This window comes from Triticum aestivum, chromosome 3D (genome assembly GCF_018294505.1).
Source record: "Triticum aestivum cultivar Chinese Spring chromosome 3D, IWGSC CS RefSeq v2.1, whole genome shotgun sequence".
Lineage (NCBI taxonomy): Eukaryota > Viridiplantae > Streptophyta > Magnoliopsida > Poales > Poaceae > Triticum > Triticum aestivum.
This window is the reverse complement of record NC_057802.1, coordinates 57,392,002-57,415,095: the sequence shown is the minus strand read 5'-3', so window position 1 is coordinate 57,415,095 and position 23,094 is coordinate 57,392,002. Positions and strand designations below refer to the sequence as shown.

General features: G+C 47.2%; 1 protein-coding gene and 1 pseudogene across 1 annotated transcript; both read right to left on the bottom strand.

Annotated features, from left to right (window-relative positions):
• Positions 1-4,928: 4,928 nt before the first annotated feature.
• Positions 4,929-6,577, bottom strand: LOC123077392 (putative transcription factor bHLH107). Its single transcript, XM_044499661.1, has 3 exons — positions 6,461-6,577; positions 6,079-6,382; positions 4,929-5,727 (listed from the first exon to the last, which is right to left on the bottom strand). The coding sequence occupies exons 1-3, from the start codon at positions 6,472-6,474 to the stop codon at positions 5,203-5,205; spliced, it is 843 nt and encodes a 280-aa protein (XP_044355596.1). The 5' UTR covers positions 6,475-6,577; the 3' UTR covers positions 4,929-5,202.
• A 3,737-nt stretch (positions 6,578-10,314) lies between these two features.
• LOC123077393 (transcription factor bHLH106-like) lies at positions 10,315-16,782 on the bottom strand (annotated as a pseudogene).
• Between the last annotated feature and the right edge of the window lie 6,312 nt (positions 16,783-23,094).

Sequence of the window (23,094 nt, the reverse complement as noted above, 5' to 3'; positions counted from 1 at the left end):
AGATCATTAACAGAATTAGAGATTTCAGTGACATTACTACCTAGTGACACTCCTAATTGATTTGCATTTTCAACAATCTCATCATTGGAAAAATGCAGAATAGAATTAGAAGTATTGACCGACATACCAGTAGTGACCTCAACGTGACGGAGCTTGGCCGCCCTCATGGCGCACCGCTGCTGTATGTCGTCCACATCCGGCTGAATCTGGAGACGGCCACTCACCCGTCGCCCCTCAGACATCGGATCCTGAATCCCTCCAAACGCAATGACCTCCTCCCGAGAGATCCTGGTTGGGGTAAGGCCTCCTGCCTTTCCCCACCCGCTAGGCCAGCCCACCTGCACGGACTCCCCAGCAGACTCGCCAGGAAGTGGAAAGGCACTCACCGGGGCCTCAGACGTCTGGCGCGCCCCGCAGGACGGGGCCGGCAGCGAGCGGGGTGAAGGGATCGCATGGGCCGCCTGCCCAAACTCCCCACCCAGCACCAGAGAGGCCACCACCACAGGTGCCGCAGGAGAAGAGGGCTCCGGGGCCACCTGCCCCGAACCCTCTCCCAATGGTACAGCCGCCACCAGCACGGGGTAGACGCGACGGGAGGGGAAGAATCCGAGGCCACCTGCCCCAGACCCCTTCCCAACGAAGAGAATGACACGGGTGCCACCTGCCCCGAATCCCCTACATCAGCAGGAGAAGTGCAGCCCGAGGCCGCCAGCCCCGGGACTCGTCCCGACAAACCAGCCACGAACACCGGCGTCACGTCCTGAGGGAGTACAGCGTGCTGAGCACGAGAGGGAGTGGCCACCTGCCGACCCACCTCCTCCTCTCCCTAGACCGAGGTCGGCGAAGTCCCCCAGAACCCCAGGAATAGTGCAAACAGTATCCTCAAACCCCAAAGCAGGCAACACGAGCTCAAAAGCCTCCTCGGACTCCACCCGATCACTCCACAGCCTCGGGGGTGCAGAAGAGGGTTCGAATGACCCAAATCTCAGAGTCGTCGTAGGCACCGAGGAGGGTAGGGCTGCTCCATCCCCGGACGTCGCGGTCTCGGACCCCGGTCCCATGGACATCTGCCGTCCAGAGTCCTCGACCGGCGACTCCATTGCCCCCGCGCTGCCGTCACCCTCGTGCATATCCACGTCGGACACGTGAGCCGCCGCAGCCAAAAGGCTCTCATCCTCAAACTCAATGACCAGATTATAAATCCTGCCTCGATAAGCCCACTTAACCACTTCCGGCACATACTCAATGTTCAGAATACTAACCAGAACCCGAGCAATCCCATGAGCTCTGGTGAACGCCATATCCACACGCTCAGGCTTCCCCACCAAAATGCCCAAGCTGGCCACAACCCGAGCATCCTGCAACGGCTTGGAGGGGGCCCCGGAGAATCGCAACCACGCTTGAGTGAGCGGCTTACCCTGAGGCTCCATGTGCTTCCACTCCTGAAACTCAAGGATGCCATCAGTTCCCGGCACCTTACACATCCCAAAACTCAGCAACCTCTGCAGATCCTCCACGGAAGGAAACTCAACTCTGAACATCTTATCAGCGAGACTGATAAGGTCCCACTAGAACTCCCTAGGGGCCAGCTCCCGAAGCCTCTGCACAATCTGTGTCTCAGAGACCTCCCCTCTGGTGACCTTGACAATCCCCGTAGTCATGCTCGGGGTCTCATCAGTAACCTCTCGCTCATTCGGAGACTCAAAAAACGTTAGCTCAGCACAGTAAACTCCTTACATCATGAGCGACGGTGCCTGATCTCGCAGTATCGGACAGTCCCCAGAGTCGTGTGCCAGCTTACCGCAGGTATCACATAACAGAGCCACACACTCCGCGATGAAGTGGCCCTTGTCTCCACATCGATAACAAAGCATCTTTTCCTTCTTGCGCGCCCACTTGGACGCCCTATCAGACTCAGCCCTGTCCGTCATCTCCACAGACACATCAGCCATGACCTCGTTCTCAGGAACCTGAACAGCAGCAAGAGCCGTCACCACCTCCATAGCGTGACCGGGCAGCACTGGCTCCTCGGCAGCCCCGTAATCTGTCATCTGCTCGACAACAACAGGTGGGGGGCGGAGGACGTGGACGGTACCGGCCCCCTCGACCGCCCCGACCACCACGATGGCCATGGTAACCTCCTCGCTGCTGATGACCCGGATCCGAAGGCCCCTCAACGAAGCCACCGGTAGGACCCAAGAACGGCCTCTCAACCGAGCCATCGCTTTGCCATGCATAGCCACGCCCGCCACCCGTGGACGAAGAACCACGGTGCTGGCCAGCCCCGTAGGCATCGTAGCCGTCATCCCCCCAATGACCCCGGGGCGCAGCCACAGTACCGTTGGACTGCGACGACAGAGACGGGCGAGCAACGACGTGGGGTGGAGGAGCCGGTCTAGGCGTCGGATCCGAAGGCACGGGTGGCCTTGGTGGCGCGGCCCCCCGGCCCGCAGCTGCGACCGCAGCACCGCCTTGAGCCGCCGGCCGAGGACCGGAGCCCGGTCCGCCACGCCCGCCCGACGGCAAGGCCGGAGCCGGGGCCTCCCCATGGGCGCCCCGTCAGCATAGCGCGCCGCATCAGGGCCACCCGACCCGCGTCCCGCAGCGGTCTTGGGGAGCGGCACGCCACCATGACCAGCACCCGACTCCGGCGCCGGCAGCGTGCCCCGGCCATTGCCTTGGCCCGGCGGCAGCGCGCCCCTGCCATTGCCTTGGCCCGGCGGCGTCGCCCCAGAAGCCCGACCAGCCCCGCTGGGCGCTGGCGGCCGCTTCCTGGGAGGAGGCGCGCCTCCAGAGCCAACCATCGCGCCGAGAGGGGGAATGCGGCGAGCCCGACCAGGTTCGGCAGTACGCAGGCGCTCGACGAAGCAAAACCCTAGGGTGCGGCGACGGAGTAAGCGAAGACGATCGAAACATGCATGCGCCCCTCCCCTCAGTATCGATTGCAACCAAGTCCGGCTGGGCCTCATACCCACCAGACCTTGGCCCAATAATACTCACCGGCCCAACAGAATGCGGCTCAGCTCGGCCCAGGAGCAAATTCAAACGCTCCTGGCGAGCGCTTCTGATCTGGATCGCCGTGACCGCCGGCGATGATGCCTCGGTCACCTCCGGCGCCGATCGAGAACTTTTCCGGCGAGCATTCTTACGTCTCTTGACCAAATTCCATGAATCCGGCCGAATCAGATCGAAAACAGTTAAATCTGGTAGACGTACCTTAGGCAAGGGGCCCTTCCACGGCCGGATCGCCGTCGCCGCCGTTCTCCGGTGAACCACCCGGCGCAGCATCTCCTTGGTTTCTCCCGCATGAAGCCCGACCCTAGCCGGATCCTCGAGGGGCAAGACCTTGTCGACGGTGGAAGCGGACTCATCTTCTTCATACCCTGCACCCAAGAACTCACACAACAGGTCGGAGGGCGTTGGAGTAGGCGAAGATGACGGCGCCGCATCCGCGTCTTCATCCCCCTCGTCCTCATCTGCGTCGGCAAGGGCCCAGAACCGGCCCCCCACCTGCCGCCGCTCGCCGGAGGGAGCAGACCGCGACCCCGCCGGGATCCCGGCAGCCACCCTCCCCGTCTTCGTTGTGTTCGTCAAATCAAAAATGTCCACGACCGGGATCTGATCAACCTGCACGCAATGACCAACGATAACAACATAGTTATCCAAGGAAATTCGAAGACCTACCTCGATCTGATCGCCGTCCGGGAGATAATCGCCGGCCAACACATCGTTTTCCAAATCCAACAGAGCCATCCATTGCGACGATGGTGAGAAACGAAGACGCCCCACGATCCATGTGTCAGGATCCATCTCGTCGGAAAACTGAACCTGCCACTGCCGCAGCCTCGGCAGATCTCCTGCGCTCCCACCACCCGTCCTCACGCCGGGATCCGCTCCCGCTGCTGCCGCAGTCCCCGCCCCTCCACCCGACGGCGCCGCCGCACGAGTAGAGAGAGAGAGAGAGAGAGCGCCGACGACGTCGGGATAGAGCGAGGATCCGCCGCGCTAGACCGCGATGAGCCGCAGGCCGCGCCGGCGCCGGCCTCGACGGATGACCGTGTCTCGTCAGGCGGCGTCACGTCAGGCGGCGTCTCGTCGGGCGGCGCTTCAGATCCTAATAAAATTGGGGGAGAATTTCACTTCCCCGGCCTCTGCACCAACTAGGGATGCATACGGCCATTTTAGTATGAGTACCAAGATAAACATGGTCCTCAAATTTTTTTAAATGAGTATCAAGATATTTTTTGATGAGTGGTTTCACCACACACCAAACTTGATCCTCAATAAATAAGGGAAAACCCATGTGCATCACCTGTCAATTCTAGGAATTGAATTCGGGTCGTTAGGCTGCACAACCGCATGCCCAACCACTGAGCCAAGGCTCTCTTTGCACATCTAGTCAAATAGCTGCTCCCAGACAGAAGTTTCAGGCTTCCTGTGCTTTTCAAAAGCAAAAGTTAGGCATTAGTAAGAAAAAGTTGTGCTTCTAGAATCTGAAGAAGATTGAACTCTGTGGTAAACTAGCGTAGGCAACTAGGCATAAGGGAGTAACTGAGTGGTGCCCAAGTATAGGGGAATAATTAAAGAGTGCCCACAATTTATGAATGTCAAAATATTACAGACAGAACAAACGTAAATTCAATAGTCTGTTTTGTGCTCTTAACTTTTCATGGGAAAATATTGTGCAAAACGAAAGTTTTACTGTTCTCTAGAGTACAAAGTTAATTTTTTTTCCTTCTGAAGGTGCTAAAATGCTCTATTTAGTTTGAAAACTTGCATGGGTGCAAAAACCTTGAAAACTCATCAGTTTTCTTTTCATTTGAAAACGCCCAAGATGTCTGAACGCCACACTTGTGCGCTGCTGCACCCGGCGAGCAGGAAAACTTGGTGATATACCTAACATAACAAAAGTAAAAAAGACAAAGTAATTCTTTCTAGGTGTGTCTCATATATAGTCATATCTTAACATGAGAACCACCAATGAGGAGGTGTTGCATAGAGTATTAGCCTATCCACGCCACTGCTGAATCGTCAAACTAATCATGTAACCCTGCGTCATCAGCTAGGATCTCTGCAATCTGGAATGTCGGCAGCCATGCTGCATCAGGCACACAGTGTAAACCCTGTTGCTATGATATCTGTCCCGGAGTGACTGCATGTCTGCATCTATCTTATCTTACAGCACTAACAGCAGTCCCAACCTCAAATCTGGCACACTAAAAATATACTCCAGAAAATACTCATCCATATGGACATGATTGAATAATGCAACTCGAGAATCCTCTGCCGCTTGCTCTGAAACTGGAACGGACTGCCGCCACACACCAGCTCTGGTGAAGCAACCTTGGCCAGAGCCAGCCTCACAGCCTCCTTCAGGGAATTCAGTCCAGCACTCCCTGCACTGCCTTCCTCCTCCTTGCAGAGTGTGAAGACATGCTGCACCGTTCCTCCCAGGGAGGACACCTCCGCTCTTAGTGTCCTAAGTCTCAGGCCATGGAGCGCCTGGATGAGCCCGGCGACGAGGTCCGGGCGGTCGTCGCAGCTGACAGACGCCTTAATGTATAGGCGGCTGTTGTCGTCGTCGGCGTCCCCGGTGCAGCAGAATTCGACGGAGACCTCGTCGGTCTCCGGCGGGACGGCCGGCGTCTGCTGCGCGACCTCGCTGGCTCTCCTCTTCAGGTGCCTCACTTGGTCCACCACCCTGCCCAGCAAGGCGGCCTTGTCCATCTGCACAAGGGAAGATAAGAGACATTTTCCTGACAAGTCACATAATATAATACGTAGCAGTCTACTGCGGTACTGTACTTTGTCTTATCGTAGATAGAATTTCAGGGCGAAAAGTCTGATGAAATGCGAGCACTTGTGCGAGTTTTCAATGTTCTTCTTCATAAAGCTCATGTCTGATGCTGACATAAAGGTCGATCAGAATTGTTTGAAGAGAGACTTTTTAATGCAAAGTTAGTTTCTACCAGAAAAGCTGATGAGCTAACGACAACAATCATGTGCAGCTGAGCTTTGTTTGGTTGATGATTCACAGCACTGAAATGGTGAAATGCCTAAGATATTGATGGTGCAAACCTGCTTGGTATCAGGGATCATCCTCCTGAGCGCCGTGAGATGAGCGTTGATCCTCACCCGACGCCGGCGCTCGGCCTCACTGTGGACCTTCAGGGCCCTTGCCTCCGTCGCGGTCCTCCCCGACCCCGTCGTCGACGAGGACGTCGTCGACAGCTCTAGCGGTCCAGCCGGTGGCGCCGAGCTGGCCTGCCGGGTTACCAGAGCCGGACCTCCGCTCACTGTAGGATCACAGGCATCGTATGCCATCAGCTCGTTCCCTCCATGCGGAGATTGGCATGGAGCTGCCATCCAGCTCTTGGACACTCTGCAAGAGCAAGGAAGGAGTGAGACGAAGCGAGTGGATAGGAGGCTCACAATAATTAGTGCGGCGGCGTCTTGTCACCTCATTCTCTTCATATATACACTAGGATGGATACTGGATAGGTAGGAGGCAGATGATGAGCTTGTCTGTGAGAGATGACCGCCCTACATACATACGCATCTCTTTTCTGACATGCATGTGGTTAGTACCCCACTATGCATGGGGATAATATAGGGAGAATTTCGCTGTTTGGATTGGCATGGATTCGGCCAATGGATGAGGTGGCGTGTATGAGTGTGCCATGAGTCGGATATACGTATGTGGAAAGAATCATGCCATGCCAAACCCTTATGAATGCAGTATTGATTACACTGTAGTGTAGTATCTACGTACAGCAGCCAATAAGACATAACGTCATGGTTCTCACTTTCCATGAAATTTCAGCGAAAAATTGGCAAGTTTCAGTTATTACAGTAGGTGCCTAAATGTTTCAGCACTTTCAGAAGGTACACATAGATAAATTTTAAAATAAATCAAAAAAAGTGGCGCACCAAATAATTCTGGAACCAAAATCTGAAGGGAAGCGAGAGTGACCACTGTCTGTTGGCCACAAGATTGGTTGACTAGAATATAATCCTCCGTGCAGTGCCTCTGAGCGCAAGGCGTACTGTTGGTTAAGGGAAGTTATTATGAGGAGCAGTGTCGGCCTTGCTTCATGCAACCACGCCGCGCTCCCTCTCCTTCCACATCTGACCAGCAACTTCATTCACACAGTCCTGCTCAAACTTGCTAATTTTCTCTCTGATCGACGCCATTTCTCGACTGCCTGTGATCAGAACATGTGATGTGAAAGTCAGGAAATGAAACAGTTTTCCCTTTGACTTATGAACACACGAACAGGGTAGACACCAAACACATGCTCTCCTTGCCACCATCACTCGACAATACATTTTCCATGTGAAGTTGGTGTGTCCACACGCACAGCTGCCCGAGAAACAACCGAGTTCAGGGACTGGGCTCACTGGAGAGCACTGCTAGTCGCTAGACGCCTGATCCTCCATCCGGAGGATCTGCTGTGTCTTTTGACGTCCTGCGCGCCTTCTGGATAGGCTAGCTAGCCAGAGTCACCTTCCCTTTTTGAAATTTTTGATGAATCGATCATGGGAACCGGCCGCCTCTTTCGTTGCACTTTCATTATATAGTATATTTTTGTACAGAAAAGGGCATGAAGATTACAATTTGGCAAAGCTGATTACACTCTGATCACTTTGCAAAACCCATTTGTAGCTCGTCTTTTGGACAACCCTTTGTTTCCTCTTTATTTTATGTCCGTTGTATAACTAACATACTGCTCATGCAACATTGATAATTGATCTACTGCAATTCAATTAGGTACACGAGGAGCACTATCTTAGTCAAATATACAAATTTCAAGCATTATTGAGGAATTCGTTGACACTGATAGTTGCTCGTTTGGTCGGCGAGTAGGGGATTAATTGGCTAATCGGCCGATTAATGAATTAGTCGGACAATTATCAGTTTATCGACTACTGAGTGACCCTATGAGTAGGAATTAATTGGCAAGTTAACTGGTAAATTGGTTGAATTCTTGAACAGGGATTTCAAGCATCATCCGTCTTGAAGGCATTGCTCGGATAAGCTCGGACTAGTTCTTCAGGGTGAAAATCTAGACTCTGGCCTTGGTGGTTGGATCCGGTGACGGCGACGCTTGAGTGTCGTTCCCCTTCTGAAGGCTTTGCCGTTGAAGAATATCGTGGTTCATGTGATGTCATTAGATGATTGGTGCGGATATGATCATTTCTATAGTTTGTAATCGTGCATCTGATCGCTTTTAGTTTTTTTTACTCGCTTACACATAGCTTTGGTCGCTCATGACTTTGCTATTTGTTGGCTTTTTTTTCTGTGTGTGTGTGTTGATGTTGGCTGTGTGCATGCTAGTTATGCAGAGGCCGGATGTGTGCTCACTGTGTTTGTATCTTTTTGATGCTCTATATTGAGCCAATAAAATCCACCCTTTATCGAAAAAAAGGGCCAGCATGAAGGGGATCGAGGAAGAGAGCCGAGGGTGGGAAGAAGAGCTTGGTGCCAGTTTCAACCATGATCCACTAGAACAGGTAATTCTCAGAAATTCTATATATCATTCCTTTTTTTTCTTGAGCAACTTCTATATATCGCTCTATGCTATCGTTATGAACACAATTGTCTATAACATTTCAAAGTGGCTGGCCCATTAATCCCTCCATCTGTCCGTGATTCATGGGAAGGCTCAGAAGATTCCATCCGGTTTTGGGGAGCTTCGGACCAAATTTTCTTCTTTCTTTATTTCTCTATCGGTTTTTTCATTCATTCAAGTGGTTTTCCATTTTTTCTCTTTCATTTATTTTCTGTTTTTCTCTTACTTTTTATAAAATTTCCGAAATTTCAAAAAATCTTTAAAATCTTCAAAAAAGTTTCAAATATAAAAAATTGCTCATGTTTTCAAATTTTATTCATCTTTTTCAAAAATTCTTGAAATTTGAAAAATGTTCATGTTTGTAAAAAATGTTTGGAATTTAAACAATCACAGTTTCATGTGAATGTTCAAAATTTCAAAAATTGTTCACATTTTCAAACAATTCTTTCGGGATTCCAGAAAGTTTTCACTTATATAAGACTTGTTCATTTTCTAATTCACATTTTTTCAAAAATTCATGAATATTTTTGAAAATCTGCGAACAATTTTCCAATCCGTGAACATTTCCGAATTAAGTGAAATTTTGTAACCATTTTTTGGATACATGAACTTTTCTCAAATTCCTGAACATTTTCACAATTCTTCATGAACATATTTTGACTGGCGAATATTTTTTTCAATTTGTAAACTTTTTTCCCTGAATTCGTGAACAAGTATTAAATTCATGACAGTTTTTTAATTGTACGTGAACATTTTTTGGATTCACAATCAGTTTCTGAATTTGTAAAGTCTTATTAATTCATGAACATTGTTTGGATTCATGAACATTATATTTTTCAATTCGCCAACATCTTTTCAAAACCAAGTCGGACTATATAAAAGTCACACACTAAAATATTGAAAGAAAACTTAAAGATAGAAAAGTGCGCAGGAGCGCTGCCGCCAGTGGCTGGCCCAAGTCACTCATGTCCGGTTTTGTTAAAGCTCTTGAACCTTCTAGAAAGTTCCCAAACCAAGTTTTATTTTCTCCTTTTGCATTTTCATTTTTTTCTTGTTTTCATTTTCGTTTCTTTTTATGTTGATTTTTTCCTCTTTTCTTCCTTTTTCTCGTTTTCGTGAACTTATTTTTTCAAAACCGGGAACATTTTTTGTTTATTGAATTCAAAAATAGTTCATCTAATTCAAAAAATCATGAAATTCAAAGTTTGTTCATCATATTGATATTTTGTTTGCCATAATTTTAAAAAATGCTCATCAAATTCAAAAAACTGTTCTTCCATTTAGAAATTCATCCGATTTTCAAATAATGTTCTTGAATTGAGATTTTTTTTTCATCAAGTTGAAAACAATGGTCATCAAATTCGAAATTTGATCATCTGGTAAAAAAATGTTCATCAATATTGAAAAATTGGTGATGAAAAAATTCAATTTGTTTTCATGAAAACACAAAAAATGTTGATCAAAACTAGAAATTTTCTTTATATTTTGAAAATATCAATATTTTTCCGTTCATGAAAATATTTTGAATTGGCGAATATTTTCTGAATTTGTGTACTTTTTATTATATATAGGAACATATTCTTAATTGTACATGAACATTTTTTGGATTCACAATTGTTTTTTGAATTTGTGAATATTTTTAAAATTGATGAACATTTTTTATATTCATGAACATTATTTCTCAAATTCTGCAACATCTTTTCAAAACCCAGTCGGAATATATAAAAGTCACACACTGAAATATTGAAAGAAAATTATCTCTCCCGTCGCAATGTGCGGGCATATGTGCAAGTGGAGACACACACATAGTGCCGTAGCCAGGATATAGCTACGCCCCAGACCAGCTTCGTTGGAACCGTAAATATTGTAGCTACAGTAGGCTACAGTAGCTAAAGTATACTGAGTGTTTTAGTTCCATGCCTCAGGCCATGGCCGGGCAGTCCAGGGTCTGGCTATACACACACACACACACACAAATTCATGTTACAATATTCGATGGAGACCTCGTCGGTCTCCGGTGGGACTGCCGGCGTTAGCTGTGCGGCCTCCGTGGCTCTCCTCTTCAGCAGAATTCGATGGAGACCTCGTCAGTCTCCGATGGAACTGCCGGCGTTAGCTGTGCAGCCTCGGTGGCTCTCCTCTTCACGTGCCTCACTTGGTCCACCACCCTGGCTAGCAAGGCGGCCTTGTCCATCTGCACAAGGGAAGATAAGAGACATTTTTCGGACAAGTCACATAATAGCAGTGTACGTACCGCAGTGCCCTACTTTGTCTTATCGTAGAATTTCAGGGTGAAAAGTCCGATGAAATGGAGTAGGGCGTTTTGATGCCCAGACTCATCTGCACCCGGTTAGAAAAAATTCGTAAAAAATTCAAAACAAATTCAAAAAATTCTCAATAAAATTTGTGTGGTAGACAATTTGATGCGTGAGGCCCGCTCCAAATTTCAAGTCATTTGGACATATGAGCAGCTCTCAGCAAAAAAGACAAATCGGGCCAAAATAGTACTGTGGTGTTGTACTTTGTCTTATATCATAGATAGAATTTCAGGGTGAAAAGTCTGATGAAATGTGAACATTTGTGCGAGTTTTCAATGATCTTCTTCATAAAAGCTCATGTCTGGTGCTGACATAAAGATCAATCAGAATTGTTTGAAGAGAGACTTCTTAATGCAAAGTTAGTTTCTACCAGAAAAGCTGATCACCTAACGACAATAACTACGTGCAGCTGAGCTTTGTTTGGTAATGCTTCATAACACTGAAATGGCTAAGATATTGTTGCGAAAGGCTTCACAATCACAACACCGAAGGGTTGGCGCAAACCTGCTTGGTATCATGGATCATCCTCCTGAGTGCCACGAGATGAGCATTGATCCTCACCCGACGCCGTCAGTGATTTATAAAGCTTATTTAATTATGATTTTCCAAAGTTTCTATCCAGAAAGAAGCTTTGTGAAGGAGGTGCAAGCTAGGCATATCCAAATGAGTTTCCATTTTGCATGATCCCTCATATCATCATATCATAGCCCTCCACCAAAGTAGAGCTCATGTCATGCCTCCATGTGAGCTCATCTTCAATTCTTTGATTCTGTCCAAAATTTCAGTTTGTGAAGCAAGTATATTTTATGTTGCTCCATTATGGCTGCCAAATTTTCTAGGCCTTCCATTATCCATATAACCTACCTCCACCCATTTTGGGCATGGTTCATCAAGCCATTATTCCTCTAGAATTTTTGCAAGTTTCTATCCAGAGGAGATGTTTGTGAAGCAAGTACCAGTTTGGCTTGACCAATTGGTGTGAGACTTTTTGAGCATCTTCATAGGACCAAATGACTTTGCCTTGCCCAATTTGAGCTCAATTTGACTCTCCATGTGAGTGCACCTTCCTGATCAAGTTTCTGGACCAGATTATGCAGTTGCAAAGCAAGTGCATTAAATCTTGGTCCATTTCCTGCCAAACTCCCCAGTATGGTATTTCTTCCTAACCCAAACACCCACGACAAACCTTTTGGATCCAACCAAGTCCCTGTAAATCAACAGTATACGATCAAGTTTACTGCAGTAAACTTCAGAGGGTTCTTACCATTTAACCAGAGCGTGTTTCGTCGAACTACCACCTCAGTTGCAACCTTCCAGGAAGGAAAAACCACCAGACATTGTTTGGCCGGCCGTGTACCACTGTGTGCACCAGTGCACGCGGTGATCACGAGTTTTGGCATGCAATGCGCGTGCTCTGCTGGCGTTGGCCGTGTCCAGAGCGTCTTCTTGCTCGGGCCCCTCCCTTGCTCGGCGTCTCAGCTAGCACGGGCATGTCCCCTAGATTCCTCTAGTCGTCGCCGTTCCCCTGGACCCCTATCCCCCTCCGTCCGCTTCCTCACCGACGCAAGCCGCCGCGCGCCCACGGACGAACAGTGGCGGTTTTGGCTAGGAGCTCGCCGTCTTCTTCCTCCCTGCGCTCCCTTGGCCGTCTCCTCCCCGTGAGCTCTCCCCTGTGCCTCCCTCGTCGCCTGCCTCCGAGCTCATGCACGTGCACACGCGTCCGCGGCGCCGGCCACGCGTCCGCGGCGACAGCACGGCACACCCCTCCCCGCCGCTATATAAGCCCACCCCGAGGCCTCTCTGTTAGGGGCACACTATGGATCTCACGATAAGTAGCAACAATCTCTCGCGGATAAGTTTGCAGAGAGACTTCTTAATGCAAAGTTGGTTTCTACCAGAAAAGCTGATCAGCTAACGACAATAATTATGTGCAGCAGAGCTTTGTTTGGTTGATGCCTCACAGCACTGAAATGGTGAAATGGCCAAGATATTGATGGCGCAAACCTGATTGGTATCAGGGATCATCCTCCTGAGCGTCGTGAGATGAGCGTTGATCCTCACACGACGCCGGCGCTCGGCCTCGCTGTGGACCTTCAGGGCTCTTGCCTCCGTCGCGGTCCTCCCCGACCCCGTCGTCGACAGCTCCGGCGGCCCGGCCGGTGGCGCCGAGCTGGCCTGCCGGGGCAGCGGAGCCGGGCCTCTGCTCACCGTAGGATCACATGCATCGTATGCCATCAGCTCGTTCCCTCCTTGCGGGGATTGGCATGGAGGTGCCATCCAGCTCCTGGACACTGCAAGAACAAGGAAGAATGTGAATTTCTGGTGATGAACCAGAAGAAGGAGAAGAAGAAGTAGAAGTGGGAGTGAGGCGAGGCGAGTTGATAGGAGGCTCACAATAATTAGTGCGGCGGCGTCTTGTCACCTCATTCTCTTCATATATAGACTAGGATGGATACTGGATGGTAGGAGGCAGATGATGAGCTTGTGTGTGAGAGATGACCTGACCGCCCTACATACGCATCTCTTTTCTCACATGTGGTTAGTACCCCACTGTGGGGATAATATTGGGGAAATCTCGCTGTTTGGATTGGCATGGATTTGGCCAATGGGTGAGGTGGCGTGTATGAGTGTGCCGTGAGTCGGATATACAGTATGTATGTGGAAAGAATCATGCCATGCCAAACCCTTATGAATGTAAGTATTGATTACACTGTAGTGTAGTATCTACGCACAGCAGCCTATAAGGCATGATGGGATGGTTCTGGCTTTCAATGAAATTTCAGCGAAAAATTGGCAAGTTTCAGTTATTTCAGTAGGTGCCTAAATGTTTCAGCACTTTCAGAAGGTACACATAGATAAATTTTAAAATAAATCGAAAAAAGTGGCGCTGCAAACATTTCTGGAACCAAAATCTGAAACCGGCACGAGCGACCACTGTCTGCTCACAAGATTCGTTGACTGGAATATAATCACGACGCCTGCTGTTGGTTAAGGGAAGTCATTATGAGGAGCAGTGTCGGGCTTGGCCTCTTGCAACCACGCCGCGCTCCCTCTCCTTCCACATCTGACCAGCAACTTCATTCACACTGTTCAGCTCAAACCTGATAATTTTCCGATCGACGCCATTTCTCGACTGCCTGTGATCCTCAGAACGTGTGATGTGAAAGTCAGGAAATGAAACAGTTTTCCCTTTGACTTGTGAACAGACGAACAGGGTGGACACCAGAGCGGGCTCTCCTTGCCATAATCAGTTGACAATAGATTTTGGTTGTGAACTTGGAGTGCCCACACGCACAGCTGACCGAGAGTGTTCTGTTTCGGGGACTGGACTCACTCGAGACCACTGCTAATAAGTCGCCAGAGGCAACACCACTCTGTCTGCTTAACACGATAATAACCGTGTCAGAACTCGCATGAAATCTTCATGTGCATCTAGTCCAACTTGTACGCCTGACCTCCATGGTTTCAAAGGGAGGATCTGATGGATCTTCTGACGTCCTGCGCGCTTTCTGGATAGGCTAGAGTCGCCTTTTCTTTTTGAATGAAAATTTGATGAAACGATCATGGGAACCGGCCACCTCAAATTGCGATCGCACTTTTCTTTTTCTTTTTTTATAGAACAAAGGCCATGAACATTACGATTTGCCAAAGTGATCAAAGAGATTGCACTTTTATCACTTTGGGAAACCCTTTTGCAGCTCTTCTTTTGAACAACCGTTTGTTTCCACTTTATGTTGTTGTATAACTAGTTTAGTGCTCACGCAACATTGATAATTGATCAGCTGCAATTCAATTAGGTACGGGTCTTGTTCAGGGAGTGGTGTCTGGCCATATAATATATGAATTTTAATTACCGTTCGTGTTAGCGTCCCACTTGCTAACCAATCAACATAACAAGATTACGGAGTTTGAGGTAGCTAATTCCAGATGCAGGGGTAGCATGAAGGGGATCGGAGAAGAGAGACGGAGGTGGGAGAGAAGAGCCTGGTGCCGGTTTCAGCCTCCTCCCTAACTACATATGGGAGCTCCTATTCAGCAACTTATGCGTTGAATAGGAACGAAAGCGCACCTCCCGCTTCCCCCGCACGTGTTTTTTTGGCCAACCAATGTGCGGGGTGGGACGCCCCCTTTTTTTTTCATTTTTTACTCTTTAAAATAATCTGAGATTTCAAAAAACTTCCATTTTTAAATGCAAATTTTGAAAAAAATGTTTGAGATATCATAAAATGTTTGTGAATTCCAAAATTGTTCGTGGATTCAAAAATGTTCGTGATTTTTTAAAAAAAATAGATATTGAAAAAATTTCATGATTTCGAAAAAAAGTTTGGGAAATAAAAAAATTCATGATTCCGAAAATATGTTTGAATATTCCAAAAATGTTCATGAATTTTTAAAATTGTTCAAAATGTTAACAAACTTCAAAATTGTTCCCAAATTTGACAAAAATTCATAATGCCGGAATAGAGACTCTACCATACAAGCCTCCTTGGGTCGGCCCAATATGAAATGTAGCCAACGCAGGCATATGCGTTTGGTAGTTCAGAAAAGGATGAATAATTACTAAACCTAAATATGGCAGTGGAAAAACATGCGAGCTGGGAATGAATCTCAGGGAAAGGGGATACATCTACGATTGGAAGAAGATGCTAGAACTGCTACCGCACAACTTCAGTACTGCTTTTGGATTGAACTAAGCGTAGATGGAAAAGATAGGATGAACTTGGACGAACACATCGTCCCCCGACGAACTAGGGCAGCCTAATGCAGATTGGAAATGAGGAGAAGCGAGTACCTGGTGGTGCTTGACGGACAGCGGAGTGGCGCCGCGATCTCTGGTCAAGGTCAGGTTGATGCAGCGGCCAGGTTGGAGCTGTTGGAGAAGGTCGACGACGGCGGCAGAGCACATGCGGCAGTGGTCGGCGCGAGGAAGACGAAGAAGAGAGAGGGATGGGGGTAAAAGTCTCAGGCCATGGAGCGCCTGGATGAGCCCGGCGACGAGGTCCGGGCGGTCGTCGCAGCTGACAGACGCCTTAATGTACAGGCGTCTATCGTCGTCGTCCGTGTCCCCGGTGCAGCAGAATTCGTCGGAGACCTCTTCGGCCTCCGGCGGGACGGCGGGCCTTAGCTGTGCGGCCTCGCTTGCTCTCCGCTTCAGATGCTTCACTTGGTCCACCACCCTGGCCAGCAAGGCGGCCTTGTCCATCTGCAGAAGGGAAGACAAGAGACATTTTTCTGACAAGTCGCATAATAGCAGTCTACTGCGGTGCTGTACTTTGTCTTATATCATAGATAGAATTTCAGGGTGAAAAGTCTGATGAAATGTGAACATTTGTGCGAGTTTTCAATGATCTTCTTCATAAAAGCTCATGTCTGGTGCTGACATAAAGGTCAATCAGAATTGTTTGAAGAGAGACTTCTTAATGCAAAGTTAGTTTCTACCAGAAAAGCTGATCAGCTAACGACAATAATTATGTGCAGCTGAGCTTTGTTTGGTTGATGCTTCACAACACTGAAATGGTGAAATGGCTAAGATATTGATAGCGCAAACCTGCTTGGTATCAGGGATCATCCTCCTGAGCGCCGTGAGATGAGCGTTGATCCTCACCCGACGCCGGCGCTCGGCCTCGCTGTGGACCTTCAGGGCCCTTGCCTCCGTCGCGGTCCTCCCCGACCCCGTCGTCGACGAGGACGTCGTCGACAGCTCCGCTCACTGTAGGATCACAGGCATCGTATGCCATCAGCTCATTCCTTCCTTGCGGAGGCTGGCATGGAACTGCCATCCAGCTCTTGGACACTGCAAGAACAAGGAAGAATGTGAATTTCTGGTGATGAAGCAGACGGAGGAGAAGAAATGGAAGCGGGAGTGAGACGAGGCGAGTGGATAGGAGGAGGCTCACAATAATTAGTGCGGCGGCGTCTTGTCACCTCATTCTCTTCATATATAGGATAGATATGTAGGAGGCAGATGATGAGCTTGTGTGTGAGAGATGACCTGACCGCCCTACATACATACGCATCTCTTTTCTCACATGTGGTTAGTACCCCACTATGGGGATAATATTATGGACGCGTCTAGCGAGCAGCCGTGCGCTCGCTAGCGCTCCTCGGCAGCCGGCTGTATTAGAAAAATTTATGTCCCATCTCCTGATTAGGAAAGTCCGCTTGACTTCTAGAAGACCAAAATCGAAAAGTATCTCCCAACGCACTTCCTTTATGCTGGCCCAACTTCTTTTCCATGTGCTCTGACATGCCAGTAATAAAGTAAAAAAGACAATTAATTGCATTCCAAAAAATTCAAAAAGCTATAACTTTTGAATTACATGTCAAAATTAAAATTCGTTTTCATCGTTGAAACCCTCGCGACGAGATCTTTAAAACTAGGCCCCATTTATATATGTTTCGATGAACTTTTTTCATTGCCAACTGGTTGTACTAGATGATGCAACTTTTATACTATGAGATGCAACTATTTTTTAAACCAACGTTTGTGCTACCGCAATCAACTATAATACTGTGTGGTGCAATTTTAGTCCTACATGAACCAACTTCACGTAATGAGCAACTTCATCTGTTGTCTCGTCCACCTGCCTAGTAGACGATGTGCAACTCCATGTGCCGCTCGGCCAACTGCTAATAGTTGATGTGCATCCCCCCCTACCTCGTGGATGTGCATTTTTCACCTCCCGCGTCTGGCTGATGGCCATTGGCTCGCTTGCGCTCGCAAGCGGCCGGCCAGATAAGGAAAACTTCATCCCCCAGTTTCCAAAAAGGAAAGCGTCCTTCCGACACGCGAAAACCACGAAACAGAAACAGCATGCCCGGTCGCTATCGAGTGACCCCACTACCCTCCAGAAGCTTCCTACATCTCCCTCGCCCACACCTCCTCCTCCACGGCGTCTCCTTCTTCTCCATAATAAAAGGGGATCCCATCCTGGATCCAAAAACCTACAGAGCCGCTATGGCAAACCAAACAAGGTGATTTTTTTTGGCAAGAACTGAAGTGGTAACAAGAGGGAGGAGAGAGGCGTACCAGGCAGCATCAATCAAGGTAAGTTCCCTTCTGGCTCCAGATCCTCCCTTTTTCACTTTCCCTTCCCCTTTGCCTCTGGATCTACCACCGATCTTCTCCATAATTGGAGGGAGTAGCAACAGTAATCTGTTGTCTGTGTAATTAAACACCACTCTGTGCAAGTAGACCCAGTAGCAAAACCAACTTCTGCCTGGATGTGCGCAAATAGACACAAGGGAGTAGTTTTGCAAAAAAAATGTGCAACAAACAACCCAGACTAGAAATATGAAGTGGATGTAGTGTCTGTGCAAATATAAGCCCATATTTGTGCAACTAAATCATGTATCCTAGCCAACTTTTCCTGCAATGTGTGCAACCAACAACCAAAACTATAAAGGAGTAAATATTATGTGCACACTAAGCATTAATCCAAGGACAACTTTCCTGTAAAATATATGCAACAAACAGCCCAGACTAGAAAGATGGACTGGGTGTACTGTTTGTGCAAAAAGAAGCACATATTTGTGCAACTAAGCCATTGGTCCATAAACAACTTTCCTGCAACATGTGTGCAAAAAAAACATCCCAAACTAGAAAGATGGACTGGTTGTACTGTTTCTAAACATATTTGTGCAACTAAGCATGGGTCCAAGCCAACCTTTTTATGTAAATGTGCAACAAAACAGCCCAGACTGGAGACCATCTGTTCGAATCTTTTGGTTGTTGGTTGCACACATTGAAGGAAAAGATGGTTTTGGATTCATGTTTAGTTGGCACAAATATGGGCTTCTATTTGCATAGACACTACATTCAGTCCATCTTTTCCTGCAAAAAATGTGTACAACCAACACACAGACTAGATGAAACTAAAAAAGACTGGGTTTGCTGTCTGCAAATATAAACATATAACTGTGCAACTAAACTTGTATCCAAAGCCCAACTTTTGCTGTAAATGTGTGCAGCAAAGAAACCAGACTAGAAAACGCACACGAACAGTATTAAAAACGAGCGTACAAATAGGCTTGTCTCACAAATTGCAATAGGGGGAATATGTTCTATAGGATGTTACTAAAAGTGAAACAGAAAAGAAGACGAAATTCTTTTTTCTTGTCATCAGAAAAAGGTGCCAAAGGTGATCACATTCCGACGTGATAACCCGCGGTTTTGCAAAACAAAAGGAGCCAAAGGTGATTAGTTAACACTACACACAAAATATTTGTTTTTCTTCAGAAAAACCGGATAAAAAAGGTTGACGATGCCAACTCGATATTATGTTAGTTGTGCAACTACAAAATGTGGATGCCAACTGAAATAGTTACTCTTGTGCAACTAGAAAGGTTGAGGATGTCAACTAGTTAGATGCTATTGTGTAACTAGAAAATGCTCAGGATGCCAACTAATTAAATACTCATGTGAAACTAGTAAGGTTGAGGGTGCCAAGTCATTAGATACTCTTGGGCAACCCTCAAAAATTTGAAGATGGGACTAAAAAATAGTTATTCTTGTGTAACTAGAAAGGCTGAAGATGTCAATTAGTTGGATACTGTTTGTGCAAGTAGAAATGTTGTGGATGCCAACTAATTGAATACTCTTGTGCAATTATAAATCTTAAGGATGCCAATTAATTAGATAGTCTTGGTAAAAGAAATATTCAACACTTGCATGACCAATCAAAAAATTGCACATTCAGGTTTCAGGCTTCTAGAAGAAAATGTTGAGGGTGTCAATGTAGCTACAAAAAGACTGAGGATGTCAACTAGTTGGATGGTATTGTGCACCTCTCCTTCACCAACCATTCAAAACAACTTGGATAAGGGGACCTGCCTAGTTGCAAAAAAGGTGGGCGATGAGGCCTACTTGTAGGACGACATGCTTTCAGTTTATAGTAGTGTTGTACAAGTTTTCATAGTCATATCCAACCGAGAACTACTATATGCGCAACTACAATACTGCAGATGCCAACAAAAAATGTGACTAGCAAAAATAGATTGACTTAAGCAAATCCCTACCAGTAGGATGTGCAACTTTGACAACAGCCCTGACCAACTGCATGGTAGTCAATGTGCAACTCTGAAAATATGGTTGTGCAACTCTTTCTATGCTCTTCAGAAAATTCAAGATTGATAATTTACAGAACATACAAGCGTTATAGTGTTAGCTGACTAAAGAAAACACTTATTTCAAGCGGTCGCACGTGTGCGACTATACCAACGAGAGTGAGCAACTTCATGGTCGTGCGTGTGCAACATTCTTCCAGTTTACAGTAGTAGTTGGTCGCGTGTCTAACTATACTTAAGTAATACAAGCGTGAGATATCATGTGTGCAACTACAACTATTGTGGATGCCAACCAAAATGTGACTAGCAAAAATAAATTAACTTAAGCGAAAACATCATCTAGCCAATTTAATATCACCGTATTGTGCAACTTCCCGATAATTATATTCAACCGAGACTACTATAGTGCAACTAGACTAGTAGTATTTCACAGTTTACTCAAAAAAAGGCACTACAACATGTAAGATCGTAGATCAGAGAAATAAAGGTGAGAGAGCATTAGATCCAGGCGCAAAATTGATCGCTCCAATGAGGAGCCTAGTGACGGCCAGGTACATGATCCTGTTCTTGTAAAGGAACGATACCAAATCCGGCAGCGGCTGCTCAAACGCTGTTCCCCTCAGGAATGAGATAACCTACCAAGCAAGAATACGACAATCAAATTACTCAGTTGGACGGTCGAGCATAGCAACTTAAAATAGAAATTGATGTACCAAATGCAGAATAATCCCATGTCAGGTATAGATGCATCAGATCAAATACCAGAAACAAAAAAGCAAATGATGTTTCTGAATTGAGATACACAGTAAGGATTGGTCAGTACTGCATCAGGATTCTGTTGATCGCTTAGCTTGCTCGTACATGTTCTTAATTCTTTTCCAGGCATCCATTGCAACTATGGAGAGAGAGAGGAGAGGCCGCAGGGAGCACCCACACGACCTCCATGTAGCCGATTGTCGGGGGGAGAGGTGGTGGTGTTGGTGGTGCACGGCCGTCCGTGTGGATGTCGTCAATGGCGGAGGAGGCAGCCGGGTTCACGTGGTGGTGGCGCGACACCGTGGCCCGATCCAGATGAGGCGGGTCTTGGACCTCATACCTGGAGCTCGTGGGGGAGGCGAGTGCTAGGGCCTCGTCTTCACCGTTGTAGAGGGGATGGAGGGACGAGCAGGGAGGGCCATGGCCTGGATCCATGGCTCCACGGCGGCCTAGACCGCATCGTCGCCGGGGAGGGTCCGGGTGGGGGATCTCGGGGTCGGGCCAGAGGAGGAGGCCAGCATGTGGATGCGGTCATGTGGATCTGGTGAGGGCCGCGCTCGGAGGAGGCGCTCGGAGGAGCTGGCGGCGATTGGATCCAGATGAATTTGGGAAGATGCGAGAGACAACAGGGTGGATGGTGGGCTCGGCCGACTGGCCGGAGTGGGATGACGGGTGGGTGGGCTCCCGACCAGATGACACCTAAAGTGGGAATGAATGCGTGTGATTGAAATCGTGCGGTTTACAGCGGGCCGCTCGGTCTCGCAAAAAAGTGCGCGTGCACTTTTGAGATTTCGGGTAATATTATAGGGGAAATCTTGCTGTTTGGATTGGCATGGATTCGGCCAATGAGTGAGGTGGCGTGTATGAGTGTGCCATGAGTCGGATATACGTATGTGGAAAGAATCATGCCATGCCAAACCCTTATGAATGTATTGATTATACTGTAGTGTAGTATCTACGCACAGCAGCCTATAAGGCATGATGTGATGGTTCTGGCTTTCCATGAAATTTCAGCAAAAACTTGGCAAGTTTCAGTTATTTCAGTAGGTGCCAAATCAGTCGACAATAGATTTGTGGCCGCATGCATCGCCCAGATGCAGAGGCCGAAGGTCATCCTCCTTTTCAAAAAAAAAAGTCAACAATAGATTTTGCTTGTGAACTTGGAGTGCCCACACGCACAGCTAACCGAGAGTGTTCTGTTTCAGGGAGTGGACTCACTGGAGACCACTGCTAATAAGTCGGTAGAGGCGACACCACTCTGTTTGCTTAACACGACGATAATAACCATGTCAGAACTCGCGTGAAATCTTCATGTGCATCTAGTCCAACTTGTACGCCTGACCTTCATGGTTTCAAAGAGAGGGGCCCTCCGACGCCCAACCTCGATCCGAAGGATCTGCTGTATCTTTTGACGTCCGGCGCGTCTTCTGGATAGGCTACTACCTAGCTAGAGGCACCTTTTCTTTTTGAATGAAAATTTGATGAAACGATCATGGGAACCGGCCACCTCAATTGCGATTGCCCTTTGATTTTCCTTTTTATAGAACAAAGGCCATGAAGATTATTCAAAGGACGAAGTAATCAAACAGATTGCACTTTTATCACTTTGCAAAACCCTTTTGTAGCTCTCTTTTGGACAACCATTTGTTCCACTTTATGCTGTTGCATAACTAGTTTTACTGCTCATGCAACATTGATAATTGATCAACAGAAATTCAATTAGGTATGGGTCTTGTTCAGGGAGTGGTGTCTGGTCATATGATATATGAATTTTAATTACCATTCATGTTAGCGTCCCACTTGCTAACCAATCAAGAGGTAGTTAATTCGAGATGCACGGGTAGCATGGAGGGAATTGAAGAAGAGAGACAGAGGTGGGAGAGAAGAGCTTGGTGCCGGTTTCAGCCTCCTCCTAGCTACATATGGGAGCTCCTATTCAGCGACTTATGCGTTGAATAGGAAGGAAAGCGCACCTCCCGCTTCCCCTGCACGTGTTTTTCGGCCAACCAATGTGCGGGGTGGGACGCCCCCTTTTTTATTTTTTACTCTTTAAAATAATCTGAGATTTCAAAAAACTTCCATTTTTTAAATGCAAATTTTGGAAAAAATGTTTGAGATTTCATAAAATGTTTGTGAATTCCAAAATTGTTTGTGGATTCACAAATGTTCGTGATTTTGAAAAAAATAGATATTAAAAAAAGTTCATGATTTCGAAAAAAAGTTTGGGAAATAAATAAAATCATGATTTCGGAAATATGTTTGAATATTCCAAAAAATCATCAATTAAAAAATGTTCGTGAATTTTAAAATCATGCCCAAATTTCAAAAATTGTTTCCGTAGTAATCTTCATAGAAGTCACCACCATGTCCTGGAAGCTGAA